At 40.7% G+C, this 16,947-nt stretch overlaps 1 protein-coding gene across 1 annotated transcript in view; it reads right to left on the bottom strand.

Annotated features, from left to right (window-relative positions):
- LOC136878694 (protein rhomboid) overlaps positions 1-16,947 on the bottom strand; it is a 210,388-nt gene that overhangs the window by 10,330 nt on the left and 183,111 nt on the right. The window contains exons 3-4 of the mRNA XM_067152117.2: positions 10,835-11,057; positions 7,900-8,000 (exon numbers count right to left, since the gene is read on the bottom strand). Coding sequence (XP_067008218.2) covers positions 7,900-8,000; positions 10,835-11,057 — 324 coding nt within the window. The remainder of the gene's footprint in view (positions 1-7,899; positions 8,001-10,834; positions 11,058-16,947) is intronic.

Genomic DNA, 16,947 nt, shown 5'->3' with positions numbered 1-16,947 from the left:
GAAAAAAACAACTCACTGCGACAAAATTCAGTGAAACAGGTGTTAATGAAAAAATAATAATTGAAACTAAAAACTGTGTTAATATCCAGTAATCGGGAGATCGTGGGTTCGAGCCCCACTGTCGGCAGCACTGAAGATGGTTTTCCGTGGTTTCCCATTTTCACACCAGGCAAATGCCGGGGCTGTACCTTAATCAAGGCCACGGCCGCTTCCTTCCAATTCCTAGGCCTTTCCTACCCCATCGTCGCCATAAGATATATCTGTGTCGATGCGACGTAAAGCAAAAAAAAAAAAAAAAAAAAAAAAACAACTGTGTTAACCTAAGAAGAAAAGAAATGAAATGAAATGATGCAGATGGAAATGAACAATAGGTGCACATGGTGAGGTTGCGGACCTCATAGTTTACAAAATATTGGTTTTGTAACAATAACAAAAACAGGTGTACCTGTGTAAAGCGAAAACTGTCAATACGGAATGATTCTAATATCTTGTAATGTATGTATGTATGTATGTATGTATGTATGAAATATATCCAAGCCCACACACGCACACGAGCTTTCTTATGTGCAGTCCACCGAAATGTTCCTCTTTTCTTCAATATTATATTGTAAATTTAAAAAATATAAAAATAATGAGAGGCCATCGTGTCGAAATTTTGTTCATCAAGAGTTCATTTGACATTTCAAATGATGACTCGAATGGTAGGATTTTTCCACGCTAGAACAACGAAATTAATCCAGACACTATGGGAGTTCATTCATACAGCACAAACCAGATTCATGCACTAATGTAATTTCCAGGATTCTAGAATAACCTAATGCAGTTGTAATAAGATAATCAGCTCCCAGAACATGTCGCAACCAAATTACATTTACATATACAGCTCTTCCTGTTCACAACAAGGCTATTTTTAGTTCTACTTATTTATATGTATAAGCTGAAATAAGTTATTCCTGTAATGGAATCTCGTACTACAATATACCGAAGTAGTTTAATTATGAAACGGCGCCAAATTTGCAGACATTGTTTTGGTTTGCGGGCAAAGACTTAATAAGTAGCCCACGCCGCACCTTGTCCGGATCATTTATCATCTCACTAAGCTGTTACTTGTAGCACACAGTGCACAGAGGTTATTTACGGAGAATAAATTGGACCACTGTGAGGAAGGGCAACAGCGGTGAAGACCCGACCACTTTTTTGAACACGTTATTCATTTGAATACTCGTATTTGCCAGATGATGCACTGTAATTGGAACTTGATTTATAATTCGTTTACGACTTTAATAGATTTCAGTACTCAGTGTCTTTTCTTTAAAATTATATGTAATATGGTATACACCGGGTGGGCAAAATAATAGTGGCCGTAAAACATTTACAAAGTGGGTATTGACCCTTGTTAATGAAAATCACAGAAGATGCTGGAACTGGCGACCATTGACGTCGATGCGGCGCTGTGCTCAATTTATCAAATTGTGAGACACGCGTAGAAGTTTTGCTTGAGGGATAGCAGCAATAGCGTCTCCTATGTTCTGGTGTATTTCTTCCAGTTTGTGAGGATTACTGGAGGACACCTGACCCTTCAATTCGCCTCACGAGTAAAAATCACAGGGAGCGAGATCAGGTGATCTAGGTGGCCAGTTGCTTGCACTCTCCCTCCTGATTGTCCTCTCCTCACCGAATACCTCATGTCAAGGCGGTGACTGCGGTTGCTCTGTCTTGCTGAAAATATCCATACAATCGTTCATGCACTGTGAGTTGATTCACATACGGATTAAACTGTGTCTTGACATTCCCCGTTAGCATTAATAGTTTACTGAAAGGATCGTGTAACGATGCAGACACTAGATATTGAGCACCACACACCAATTATGCAGCAACTTTTCGACGTACTGGGAATTTTCTGATGCATAATGCCGCGTGTTCTGTGAGTTCACATACCCTGCCAGGCTGAAGAAATGAAAAACTGAGGATCCAAAAGTCCTGACTCAATTTCACTCAGAAACCACCGGCAGAACTCAACACGCGGCGGTTTGTCTGGACGCTTTAACGCATGCACACTCGAAATCTTTAGTATCTCGTGTCCTAAAATATTCATTTCAGGCAAGAAAGCAGTACAGCCCTCAAAACCACCCAGTACCTGCTTACACATTTGCTCTCATTGGTCACAACCATTAGACGCGTTAACAATGTACGAGGATATCTAGCATGAACGAAACACACGCGGAGGGGAAGGTACTTGCTTCCCCAACTGCCCACACGTCCCACTGACTCGACAATGAAGGGAGGAACCACACGCCTCCTTGAAGGCAACAGACGTAATGTGTATGTCAACTCATTGAGGGTCAAATTCTGCAGTTTCTTTGTAATTCTTGTGTGGGAGGTCTGGCTGAAATGTCAGAGGTTTCGACTATGACTTCATTATCAAATGGCACCGCGCTCAACCACTGTAAGAAAGAATTACCCTTATTTTCGTCAAATAGGCCCTGTTAACTACTACTACTACTACTACTACTACTACTACTACTACTACTACTACTGATATCTGGCAAAAGCAGCGGCTACATCTAATTTGGAAATTACTTATGACAAAACGTCACTTAGCTACGGTAAAAACATCATAAAGAAGCACGTAATCCATCAATAGAACAACATTTGGACTTCTTCCACTAGAGGCCAAGTCACCAGAGAAATATTCTTTCCTGAGGTTTTCAACCGCCTGCAAAGTAACGTGTTGGTGCCAAGCTTTGAAATAAAATAAAATGAAATTTTTGACTGGTCATGGCAAATTTGGTTATTATTTTCATCGATTTGGAATCAATCGTCCTGATGGCTAGATGTGTGTCTGTGGATCCTCACAAACAGTGGACCACCTACTGTTTGAATGTGCTGCATTTGAAAGAAGAAGGCATGACTTCAATTGTCATTTAAATTATTGCAACATCGCATTATCGAAACCCCTGTATCATTTGTTTAAGAAGCCATGCTGTTAGAAATACGTTATTAATTTCATCCACTTAATTTTCCGCCGATTAGATACATGAATTCATTTTCATTGTAAAAATTGAATGTGTATTTTAACTATAACCCTAGTATACTAAGTAAAATACGGTTCCAAACTGCCTTGGATATTTACTACTACTACAACTACGGTACTACCACCACCATTACTACTAGTAAATGTTATCCCCCAAAACCAAAGTAAAAATAACCTAGCATTAAATAATTATGATTATCAGAGACGCAAGGGCGTTTCAAAAACCGTTCCTATGAAGTTATAGTCAGCGCATATCCGACAATTAAATGCCATACAGTGGCTCAAAAAAGTATTGGTCTGCCCATAGCCGTGGTATGAACGGAACAGTATACTACAAATAATGATACATATAATGGAATCACGCGTATGTAGATATGTAGGACAGTCAACTACATCGGTAGGTTGAATATGGAGCCAAGGAGATTCACGCTATTTGAAAACGGACCAGTAATACAATGGCGTGCCTCATTACACGCCAAATAAGTATTGGTCTAGTAAACAATATCATTGTGACATCGTGCTGTCTACGGCAACTCGGGCTTATTACGTCTGTGCTGACACGTTGGAAGGTAATATTCAGCATCGTTTCAGCGTTCAGCTAGCAATGGGAAGGAAAATGAAAGAAACAACCGTGGAAGAAAAGAGGATTGCAGTGCGACTATTTCAAAAAGGTAAATCTTTCAAGGACATAAGTGAACTTACTGGATGAGCTGTTACAACTGTTAAAATATTGTGTACAGGTACAAAAGAACAAAGACAATAGAAAATAGACCAAGAAGTGGCCGCCCCTCGAAGTTATTAGCACAAGACAAGACAAATTGTGCGTGAAGTGGCCCAAAATCCTCAACTAAGTGCGCTGAACATAGCAACTGCGTTACAACAAGATGTAGAAGTGCAAGCGTCATCTGAAACTATCCGAAATGTGCTACGCAAAAGAGGATATGCGGGCAGAACAGCCCGTAGAAGCCGTACAGCAGTAAGACTAACAGGAAGAAGAGATTTGCGTACGCTAAAGAGCACAAAAGTAACAGCCATGAGGATTGGAAGACAGTCGTTTTTACAGATGAGAGTAAACTTACCCTCTTCAGGTCAGACAGACGAGTGACTGTGTGGAGGAAAACGAATTCTGAACTTGAAGAGAAGAATCTGACAGCTACTGTGAAACATGCAGGTGGTTCCCTGATGGTGTGGGGTTGTATGAGTGCGAATGTTGTAGGTGAATTAGCCTTTATTGAAGGGACTATGGACCATAAAGCATACATGAACGTCCTCAAGACACATCTTCCATCAAGTGTACAAAAAATCGGACTCTCAGAAAAGTATACGTTTACGCAAGATAACGACCCCAAACACACAGCCCTGAACACAGATCTCTGGCTGTTATATAATACACCGCGTTGGATGGAAACTCCAGCACAATCTCCCAACATCAACCCTATCTTGGGCACTATTTGGAGCAAAACGTGAGAAAGCAAGCAATATAAAACAAAGCTGACCTGAAAGAAGCCATACTCACCGAATGTAATAACATACTTAAGGAAACTACGGAAACCTTGGTGCGATCGAAGCCAAATAGGTTAGATGAGATTATAAAAAGGAAAGGAGGACCTAGCAAGTACTGAAACATTCACGAAAGATCAAGAAACAGCGTTATGTTAATTCAGACCAATACTTTTTTGGTGGCAAGTGAAAATGATTGTTTTAAGTTATAGCTTTTTAGTTATATGGACATGGAAGAATTATGTTTTTTACAATGCACAAGATGATAAGCAATCAAGGATTCTAGTACATGTCAATATTTATCATTTCCATTTGATTCCTCGTCCTCACATGAAGCATATCTCGACAGAGCAATACTTTTTTGAGCCACTGTATATTGGGGTGGGATTACATCGTGCACACTCCATCGCAATTAAATTATAGTTAATTAATTGTTTTCCTTGATGAAACCCTAGTATAGCCAGGATGTTTAACCATAGAAACATCGTAATCATTTCCCCAAAAATGGGGTTGGGAGTGGTCTCTGAGTGGACAACGTGGTAAGCCACACCTCCTGGAAGATGAACACATGTGACGTAGCCTTGGTTACTTCGCCTTCATCCTCAGGGTTGGCCAAAATTTTCGCCCAACCGTTACCTGTTTCCTTTTCCACCCGGAATTCTTGTGATCGCGATTATAGATGAGTAGATTTATTAAGATACAGATGCAGGTCCTTTTTTATAATGTTTCATCACAAAGATCTCTTGGCACAGATAAACGACGTTGAGATTTTGTCGGACTTCGTTGTAGGCTTTCTTTGACAAGAGCAGTTTTCTGGTGTTCGAACGCGCAGACATGTGACAGGGACCGATTGGGTAATCCAAATCACGGTTCCAAGCATTTTGCTATGATGCGCAGTTCTCCTGTTCATTAACAAGGTTCAGTTCCTCGTCAGTCTTATAAATAATTTTCGGGCGACTTTTATTGTGCCCACCCGGTAGAATGGTTGGCTTACTCAACTTAATTCATGTCACTCCTGGGCGGGGCATAAGGCACATACGGGAGTTCTCCTCTGATTCGATTTGCCGCTACTGTCTTGATATTCTATCAGGACTTTCCAACTGTCAGCGTCTCTGCTTCCACTGTACGATCCCACGTCTTCATCTTCTTCTAACTCCCTGGGGATTTCACTCAACAGCCTGCTTTGGTATGCTGTCAGGACCTCGGCGCAGTGTAAGATAATATCCACTTCCATTTCCGTTCCTATACCTGGATTTCAGACATGCGTACTTGGGTGCGCTTCACAATTTTTTATACGATATAGTGTCTAGCACTCACAAGACTGTTGTCCGACTCGTTGGCTGAACGGTCAGCGTACTGGCCTTCGGTTCAGAGGGTCCCGGATTCGATTCCCGGCTGGGTCGGGGATTTTAACCTTAATTGGTTAATTCCAATGGCCACCGGGGATGGGTGTATGTGTTATCTTCATCATCATTTCATCCTCATCACGACGCGCAGGTCGCCTACGGGAGTCAGATAGAAAGACCTGCACCTGGCGAGCCGAACCCGTCCTGGAATATCCCGGCACTAAAAGCCATACGACATTTCATTTCATTGCAGGATGGTTCTCACAGATTCCCTGATGAAAGTCTGAACTTCATGTGTTGTATCTACAGTCACTTTCCACGTCCCAGAACCGTAGAAGAGATCTGATTTCATGTTCGACTCAGAGATTCTCGGTTTTATCTTCGTCTTCAGTTCGGAGCTGGGTTAAGGCCCCTTTGGCATTGTTTGCCCAATTTTGGACATCCTTCATTTGCCACTCCATTTTTAGAAATGTGTTGTTATGTTTAGTCCTCAGCCCGAAGGCTGGTTGGTTCCTCAACAGTTCCGCCATCAGCTGTCATAGATGGCCTAGGCATCACTGAAGAGGCGTACTAGGGAAATGAGGAGTGAGGTAGTTTCCCATTGCTTTCCTCACCGAGCCAGAAGTTGCTATTACACATCAGTCTGCCAAGCCCACTGAAATGCATGCACCAGCTGACCGTATGAGCGATATTTTCACACCATTCATAGCAGGGACTGGCTGCACAAGGAATGGCATTACTTAATGCTAATAAATTGGTTACCTTTCCATTATTTAATTGAATCCAGTTTTTACTTATCATAGAATTTTTACCCTTTAACTTTTCAGTCAGTCGTTATTTTTTTTTTAAATTTGCTTGATGTCGCACCGACACAGATAGGTCTTATGGCGAAGATGGGATACAAAAGGGCTAGGAGTGGGAAGGAACTGGACGTGGCCTTAATTAAGGTATAACCCCAGCATTTGCCTGGTGTGAAAATGGGAAACCTTGGAAAACCAACTTCAGGGCTGCCGACAGTGGGGTTCGAAACCAGTACCTCCCGGATACAAGCTCACAGCTGCGCGGCCTTAACAGCACGGCCAATTTGCCTGGTAGTCGTGATTTTAATTAGATAATTAGATCGTGTCAAGGGAGTTAGTTTCACAGAGACGAAATGTTCTCTCAGTTTCAATTATCGTATTGATGGGAAGGAAATACTTCATGGAGATCGCTATAAACACTTAGATGTTAATAATAAATAAAGATCTTCATTGGTGTAATCACATATAGGGTATTGTAAGCATAGGTTACAGAACTTTTCATATGGTTATGAGGGTATTTAGGGGTTGTAGTAAGGATGTAAAGTAGAGGGCATACCAGTCACTGTTAGGACCCCAACTAGAGTATGGTTCCAGGATTTCTTGATTTGAAAACTGGAACATATTCTAAGGAAAGCAGCACTTTTTGTTCGGGGTGATTTCCGACACAAGAGTAGTGTTACGGAAATGTTACAAACTTTGAGCTGGGAAGACTTCAAAGTAAGGAGACGAGCTGCTCGACCAGGCGGTATGTTCTGAGCTGTCAGTGGAGAAATGGCGTGAATGCAAACTGGGGCAAATATTCGTTTATAGGAAGCTGATTTAGAGATAATTAACCAAGGGAAATGTTCGACACATTTCCAAATACGTCAGTAAATTAATTAAATAAATACATTAATTAATTATATAAATAGGCCTCCATCTCATGAATGAAACTAACTAATTATGTGACTTCATTTTCATGAAATTTCCTAGAGAGAAGAAATGATTTTGTCCACTACACGTTATCGACGAGGGACAAGCGATAATCTCTGCCCCATCCTTAATTGTATTATTATTCATCCTTCCTCTCTACCTCAGTGTAGTCGCTGTGCCGGCAGGTAGTAACCTCTGATAATTCCAGAACTCAAGTGAATGTTTAATTTAAAAGTCCACTACAGTGGAGAGACTTATACCTAGGACCAGTTACGTGGCTCTCAATGTTGACTGGTGATATACTTACGAGCAGTATGTGAGCCAGCTGGGAGATCAGAAGAGCGTACACTCCCGCCGAAGCCCCCACTACGTACAAATCAGGCTCTAGCATGGAGGTACCTAACGACCCTGGAACAATCATCATGAAATTTTTTTAAAAAAATGATATTTTATCAAATGTACCATAATGTTAGTCATATTCTATTATCTCAATTTGACTGCACTTTACTTAATCTCCCTCTTTTTTTTTACCAATCTCAAATGAAATGTACAATATTTGATTGAAACAAGATATAAATTTTACAATCTGAAGATCATCTCTGCAGGAAGGAATATTTTCAGTCTACTTTGCTGCATGACAATGAAATATAATAGGACTCTGGGTATTTATGTATGACTGGAAAGAGCAACACATGGAAGTAGCGAGGGTGACAACCGGTACGGACAAGTGGGAAAAATGACAGGAAGTTAATCGTAAATTATACTAGTAGAAGTACATAAGCCTTTCTTCGACCGTCGAAATTTTTACAGGTACATGAAAAGTAATTTGGAATGAAGATATTAATATACAGGATGATCCAAAAGTGCGTTAACATTTGACGAGGCAATACTTCACAGAATATTGGAGGTGGAGAGGTGTTAATTGACACACATGATTGTCATGGCATGGGGTTCTATTGACACCAAAATAAATTACACACAATGACCAACAGATGGCGCTGGACGGCAACACGTCAGGTACAAATGGCCACACATGCTTGACATGACATGGGTTTTTATTGACACCAACAACGAGTGCACAAACAGGCCAACAGATGCCGCATGAGAGCAGTGTACGGTGTAAAAGGAGCTGTCGTGAGAGAGGGTGTCAGATGCGCTTGCAATCATGTCATGTCAATGTTACCAGAAAATGCACTGTTAGTGAAGCTTTATTTGTGTCAATAAAACCCCATGTAATGCCAATCACGTGTGTCAATTATTATCTCTCGACCTCCAATATTTCATGAAGTATTTCCTCCTCAAATGTTAACGGACTTTTGTATATTTGTTAGATATAGGGGAAAACTTAAAAAGAAAAGAACAGGCAGTAAGACTTAGTTTGATCTTATGCCAGTAGATGAAGTTAATGTTGTTACGTGCAAGAGAATGACAGTCTCACCTCACCGAATGTGAGGCATTCTATCGCGGAAGAACCAAGCATGCAAAATTCCACTTCGCCCGAAATACCACAGAAATACAACGAAGCATCTATGCTCAAAATTTGTTAGATATCAACCCAACAAAAGAAATCAGCGACAAGAGTTCTGTATTCTGTTTATAAATGGAAGTAAAATCTTTGCGAACGCCAGAATTGTGAAAATGAATCGGTTACGTAAGTAAAAATAGGATACTTCACTGAAAGAAGTATTTTTCCGTAAAAAAACATTCAAATACGAATTTGTATTTCATTTCCAGTATTGCAAACGTTCTCGTTTTCTTAGATTCGTTGCAGAAAGTGGTAGAACTCAGGGATGTACATAGTTCGAGCGATAGATAGAGCTATAAGTGTCAATATGACGAATATGACGTAATCACTTCGCCGAAAGAAACATATTCCTGTTTAATAAGTACAAAAATCATGGTCGTGAGATGTGCATTGTATTTTTATCCTAAAAGGAGATACCAATCTTTGTCCTGTGCCAGTTTCAACAGTTGAAGCGTTTTGATTTTCTCAATATTGCCGTAAAAGTCTAATACGTAAGCCTGTCTTAGGTCGACGGATGCAGAGTGGATCTTGGCCCACAAGTGGCCACGGCTGGAGAGGGTTGTCTTGAGAATGAACGTCCGTGGTTTCTCCATTCAGCTGCACTAAAGCGAATGCCGGGACAGTTCCTAGTATAGGCCACGGCCGCCAACCTCTCATCTTTTCCGCACACCTCCTTCTCCGATATAATTCTCCTGGTCTGAGAGACGGCGTCACCGTTTAAGAGGCCCGCCTCCCCCCTTCAGGGGAGAAATGAAAATATTTTAGTAGTAGTAGTAGTAGTAGTAGTAGTAGCCTGTCTTCGAAAACCGAAACTACAATGTGAAAAGTAATTTACAATTTGAAATTAATGTGTCATCGTATCTTATGAAAAAGAGCCAATCGTGCGGAATTCCAACTTGTCCGAATCATATCTCGACCTTAGAAATACCTACAACGAAACCTCCAAGATCAAAATTTGTTAGATGTCACTCCACCAACCCGGTACCATGAGTTAGAAAATGTCATTGCATACGCCAAGATGGCGAGGATTGATTCATTTCACTGTTAGAAGGGATATTCTGAGGGTATCGGATAGCGACCAGTGAGACAGAGTCAACTTTATCAAACTGAGTGCAGTGTAGTCTACAATACGAAATGTGTTCTACGAAATTCAGAGTGCGTTATGTGGAAAACCAAAGCATATTCCGTTATGAAATTGAAACAGTAATAACCAACTAGAACTAATTCCTGAAAAATTCATAAGTTAAAATAACTTCCATGCAGTTATTTAATAAAATTAATTAAAAGATTACATACATAATGTACTATGTAATATTATTTACTTGAATTCAGTTATTAGTATGACAGTTATTAATTGCTGGTCTAAATAGTAAAAGTTCAAAACTTCTTTTCTTACTAAGTAAAATTAGAATACAAAATTTATGTATAGCCATTTTTTGTAATTTTAGGGCATTTCCGAAGGACATTAAGTCATAAATGCCTAACTTATGGGACATTTTTTAAATTTATAGGTCATCGAAATCTTAGCCCTAATGGTAACACACATACTCCATACCTTGACTATTCAAGCCCAACGTAAGCTTTTAGATCTTAGAGAAGCTGTTGGCAACAGATTTTGTGAAAAGAGAATGGTCATTTCATTAGAAGATTATGAATTATCTAGATAATTTTCCTGGTCTTATTCTTCTCGACTGGGAGCGAATATTATGAGACGTACCTCCAATACCTCCACCCAAGTAGACAATCCCGGTGCGGAGGTGCCCCTGTTCATGTTCTAGAGGTGTGGCTAGTAGGCACTGGATCACTATATTGAGTGCTAGGTGAAGCTGACCTGAATGGAGCAGCATGTACGTGAGAAACCGCCACAGCTCTTCGCGGTGATGCGGGTCGTACACAAGGGACATCTGCAGACGAGGGCCGCCCCATATGAACACTGCTACCTGTGAAACAAAACACAGTCCAGTTAAGAGTCAGTGACTAATATACAGGATTTATTTATTTATTTATTTATTTATTTATTTTCCATGTCCAGATACACTGCTAAATAATGGTTATTCCAATATTCGGATACAAGGACAGCTTTACCATTGGCCTGCAAAAGATCTTCCTTTGTGCGCGGTGATGGCAAATGCTGACAAACCCAGAAGGTGTAGTAGTCCACAATCACAGGCCATGTCTCCTTTCGAAACCAACAAGTCAATTTTTTTTTCAAAGAACGTGTGAGCTATTCTGTGTCATTTGTCAAACACGTATTGGTGCAGAATGAATAAAAAATTTCCTTCAGAATTGCTTCAACTGCGTTTATATTAAAACTAATGTTAGTAGTGTTTCTGGTTTTACGTCCAACTAAATACAATTTTTTAATGTCTATACCGTGTTAATCTTTCTGATACGAGAATAATAATCATCGAACGCATGGGATTTGTTGTTCTCAGCGACGGAAGTCGTTTAGAACATATCATTTTGTCTTAAACAGCCTCCGCGGCTCAGGCGGCAGCGCGCCGGCCTCTCACCGTTAGGTTCCCAAATTCAAATCCCGAGCATTCGATGTGAGATTTTTACTGGACAAAGGGATAGGTTTTTCTTTGGGTACTTCGGTTTTCCCTGTCATCTTTCATTGCAGCAACACTCTCCAATATCATCCCATTTCCTCTGTCAGTCATTAATTATTGCCCCAGAGGAATGCGACAGGCTTCGGCAGCCGGCACAATTCCTATCCTCGCGGCTTGATGGAGCTACATTCATTTCATTTCTGACACTGTCGAATGACTGGAAAGAGGCTGTGGATTTTTATAAAACTGCAGAAGAAAGAATAAATAGCGTGCGCATTGATCTGAACCAAAGTGAATTATGACCACGATACATAGTGCAGCGGAATGTTAAATTAATAAACGTGGGATTATGGAACTATGATATTTTTTGGTCTTTGCTCTTTTGATTCGTTACAGTTTGAGTGGAACATGGCGTTGGACGTAAAAGAACTAGATAAAGGATCCCTAGGCAATATATCACTGTCACCAGTTGAATGCCGTAACATTTCACCAATAATTCAATTATTGATCGCTGTGTACACTATTTACGTGTTATGCGTCCCCTCGTATCTGAGAACAGTGTGAAAATTTATGTTGTATTGAACTGTTTTTCTATGTCCGCGACACGAGAAGTCACAGCAGTTTGTTAGTATGGCATGACGAATAAATACTCACACCGCTAAAACATTAGATATAGGTATTCGTACAGTACCGCTAGAAATAAGAATACATTTGGTTCTTAACGGAAAGTACTATTTCTAAACGTAGATTATTACGAATAAGGGTGTGTGCCAAGATTAGAAATTTTCAACATGTTTACTGATTTCTTGTTTCTGTGAAAACATGCTGTGAATCAGAGGCTATGTCGTATTCAAAATGTTCCGTTTTCTTCAATTGCTGCCTCCGCTTTATCGATCACCAATGTCACATGGAGTGGCCGGGATTTTCGAACCACGGAACCCAGCGGTGAGAAGCCGGCGTGTTGCTTCCTGAGCCACGGAGGCTACTTTAAAAACATAACATGGTTCTAATTGGCATCAAAAGTTATTATTTAAAGTGTTTTCATGGAGATGGTGAATTATTGTAGAAACAGGTCTGGAGGTGTGCAGAAGTCTAAAGAACTGCACTGTTGTATACACTGTATAGTCTGAAGGGTAGGAAATTTTTGTGAGTATTTTTTCTGACATTTTTATTCTGAAATGTTACATTATTGTCCTCGCATCAAAGAAGGGCGTGTGAACGCTCATGAGACATGAAAAGTCAGGGTGGTCAATTACGGAATTTAAACTAGTAAATAACTAAAACGTCCGCCTCTGTGGTGTAGTGGTTAGCGTGATTAGCTGCCACCCCCGGAGGCCCGGGTTCGATTCCCGGCTCTGCCACGAAATTTGAAAAGCGGTACGAGGGCTGGAACGGGGTCCACTCAGCCTCGGAAGGTCAACTGAGTAGAGGTGGGTTCGATTCCCATCTCAGCCATCCTGGAAGTGGTTTTCCGTGGTTTCCCACTTCTCCTCCAGGCGAATGCCGGGATGGTACCTAACTTAAGGCCACGGCCGCTTCCTTCCCTCTTCCTTGCCTATCCCTTCCAATCTTCCCATCCCTCCACAAGGCCCCTGTTCAGCATAGCAGGTGAGGCCGCCTGGGCGAGGTACTGGTCATACTCCCCAGTTGTATCCCCGACCAAGAGTCTGAAGCTCCAGGACACTGCCCTTGAGGCGGTAGAGGTGGGATCCCTCCCTAAAGTCCGAGGGAAAAACCGAACCTGGAGGGTAAACAGATGATGATGATGAAATAACTAAAACACAATTCCAGGACACTGCCCTTGAGGCGGTAAAGGTGGGATCCCTCGCTGAGTCCGAGGGAGAAGCCGAACCTGGAGGGTAAACAGATGATGATGAAGATGAAATAACTAAAACAGTACGGAAAATTGGAATGAAATCTAAATTAGCAAACCTACTACGGGAAACATTTACCGATACTGTTTCTAAAGTAAAATTTATGAACGAAATATGAAAGTCTATCAAAATAAACACAGGTGTACGTTTTCTTGATCTCTGGATTGCAACAACCCTACATATATACTATAGGTATTCGTACAGTATCGCTAGAAATAAGAATACATTTGGTTCTTAACGGCAAGTACTATTTCTAAACGTAGATTATTACGAATAAGGGTGTGTGCCAAGATTAGAAATTTTCAACATGTTTACTGATTTCTTGTTTTCTATGGCTGAAAGAGCTGTCGGTGGTATTTCTTTTTTTTTTTTGCGGAAAGACTGAAATACATAATGTATTACAAAAAGCTTTTCGATATGTTAAATATTTCCCTCAAAATCAAGGTAAAAAATGACGCACTTAAGTGTACAGTAAGGTCTCGTGACAACATTGCACACCTGTCTACCAACATAATTACCTTAAAAATTAAGTTCTCAGAAGGAAACCATAATTTAATTTCAACGATTACAAATGTTGAAAACACTGAAAAGACGTAAAGAGCTCGAATTGTTTAATGTTATTCATCATCATCATCATCTGTTTACCCTCCAGGTTCGGCTTTTCCCCCGGACTCAGCGAGGGATCCCACCTCTACCGCCTCAAGGGCAGTGTCCTGGAGCTTCAGACTCTTGGTCGGGAGATACAACTGGGGAGTATGACCAGTACCTCGCCCAGGCGGCCTCACCTGCTATGGTGAACAGGGGCCTTGTAGGGGGATGGAAAGATTGGAAGGGATAGACAAGGAAGAGGGAAGGAAGCGGCCGTGGCCTTAAGTTAGGTACCATCCCGGCATTCGCCTGGAGGTGAAGTGGGGAAACCACGGAAAACCACTTCGAGGATGGCTGAGGTGGGAATCGAACCAACCTCTACTCAGTTGACATCCCGAGGCTAAGTGGACCCCGTTCCAGCCCTCGTACCACTTTTCAAATTTCGTGGTAGAGTCGGGAATCGAACCCCGACCTCCGGGGGTGGCAGCTAATCACGCTAACCACTACACCACAGAGGCGGACTTAATGTTATTACAGCCTGATAAAATAGCATAGGGGTAATAATAATAATAATAATAATAATAATAATAATAATAATAATAATAATAATAATAATAATAATAATAATAATACCAAGCGAGTTGGCCGTGCGATTAGGGGTGCGCGGCTGTGAGGAGATAGTGGGTTCGAATTCCACTGTCGGCAGACCTGAATATAGTTCTCCGTGCCTGCCCAATTTCACACCAGGCAAATGCTGGGGCTGCACCTTAATTAAGGCCAAAGTCGCTTCCTTCCCACTCCTAGCCCTTTTCTATCCCTTCATCACCAAAACACCTGTCTGTGTCGGTGCGAAGTAAAGAAAATTGCAAGAAAGAAAAATTATAAACTGAATTCAAATAGAAGAGAAATTGAACAGTAGAATGTAGAGAAAACAAATAAAAGAACAACTAGAAGAATGAAATCAGACATGTAGATAATAGGGACGACATAACCTTCAACAGTATATGGTTTATACGAAAGTATCACTTGCCGATTCAGAATTGATTTGATTCTTAGAAAGCATATCTGCATTATGTGCATTTAATTTATTAGAAACTTTTAGAATTATATTATGGGCTTCTGTGTGGCACTTCTTAATCTGAAATAAGGTCTCGAACCTGCCTGCCCTTTGAGGAACGGAACGTAAAATCGTGTACTTCCAAGTAACACTTCATCATTAATTTTACTATGCAATATGTTATAGAAAAATACGTTAACATCATACACTTTTTACGTCTTTGTTCCGAAGTTTTAACACCAAAGTGTGATAATATTATGGAGTACCTCGGGTTCGCGTGTAATAGTTTTCAGTACATATAGCTAGCTACATTCTCTTGAATAGGATATTGCCGCCTAAATTCTTATCCTTTAGAGTTCTCATTATGTATTTAATACGTCCAGAATTTAAAGATGCTTAGTGATATTCATTCCCGTAACTACGTTATCATAAAGAGGTCTTAGACAAGCCTGCAACGAGTCATTTAAAAATATCAGTTTTCGCCATTTCGTGTCGTTTGGGATCTCCTTAATATAGTTAGCAGTTAGAGTGGTCGTCAAATCGCTAAATGTATTAATTTTACACTGGCAACTAAAATAGGATAGTGGGTTGTGTTGTGAAATGAGGCCGCAAATCATTAAACAGTTCCATAAACGTCTACTTTATGCTTCAGAAACGCTCGATTTACATCATAAAAACTTAAAGAAACAATTAGAGATTAAGGAAGGGAAATTTATGAGAAAAATCTTAGGGCTCAGAATTAATAATGGAATACATTACCCCAAACGCAAATCGGAAATAAATTTAAAATATCTAAAATTACTTATACAATGAGACTGCAGCGATTTTAATTTTTAAGCCATTTGGAAAGAATGAATAACAACAGACTTACTCATCGAATACAAAAATTTCTGATTATTAAACGTACGAGAACAAAATGGTACAAGCAAGTAGAGAAAGACCTCACTGAATTAGGATGACCAAATCTGCAGGATAGAAATGTATTCAGGAAAATTGTTCACTCAAGGGGAGTTCAGGAAGATGAGAAGAAACCAACACGATGTACCTGATCGCAGGAACAGAGATTACAACAATCGATGAAAGTGAAGAACAATTGGGCAAAGAGGAGAGCTCAACAAATGTTGATTTCGCGTGGTCCTAAGTGACCAGTTCACGAAGGAGAAACTTCTACTACTTTTTTTTCTTTGCTATTTGCTTTACGTCGCACCGACACAGATAGGTCTTATGGCGACGATGGGATAGGAAAGGCCTAGGAATTGGAAGGAAGCGGCCGTGGCCTTAATTAATGTACAGCCCCGGCATTTGCCTGGTGTGAAAATGGGAAACCACGGAAAATCATCTTCAGGGCTGCCGACAGTGGGGCTCAACCCACTATTTCCCGATTACTGGATACTGATCGCACTTAAGCGACTGCAGCTATCGAGCTCGGTACTTCTACTATCTAATCCAGGGATTCACAATCAGTTTTGTTTTACTGACACAACTGATCATAAAAGGCAGGATGAATGACAGGCTCGAACGTGCGTGGAGAAGATTATCCTGGAGGTGGAATCTGCGACAGCGATTCGGCATCCACGATAAGGCAACTGTGGTACGGAAATAGGAACAAATACTCCATGCAGGTCCCCGACCTTCTGTGAATAGCTGAACGTTGTTGACAGTATGTGTTTTCCGTCCTTGAAGAGCCGATGAACATCTCCCATTAATACCATCTGTGGAGGTAAAACAGGAAGAGATCACTACGTAAATACATCCACGT

This window comes from Anabrus simplex, chromosome 8 (assembly GCF_040414725.1).
Source record: "Anabrus simplex isolate iqAnaSimp1 chromosome 8, ASM4041472v1, whole genome shotgun sequence".
Classification (NCBI taxonomy): Eukaryota; Metazoa; Arthropoda; class Insecta; order Orthoptera; family Tettigoniidae; genus Anabrus; species Anabrus simplex.
Note: the sequence above shows the minus strand (reverse complement) of the source record. Positions and strands in the feature narration are given on the sequence as shown.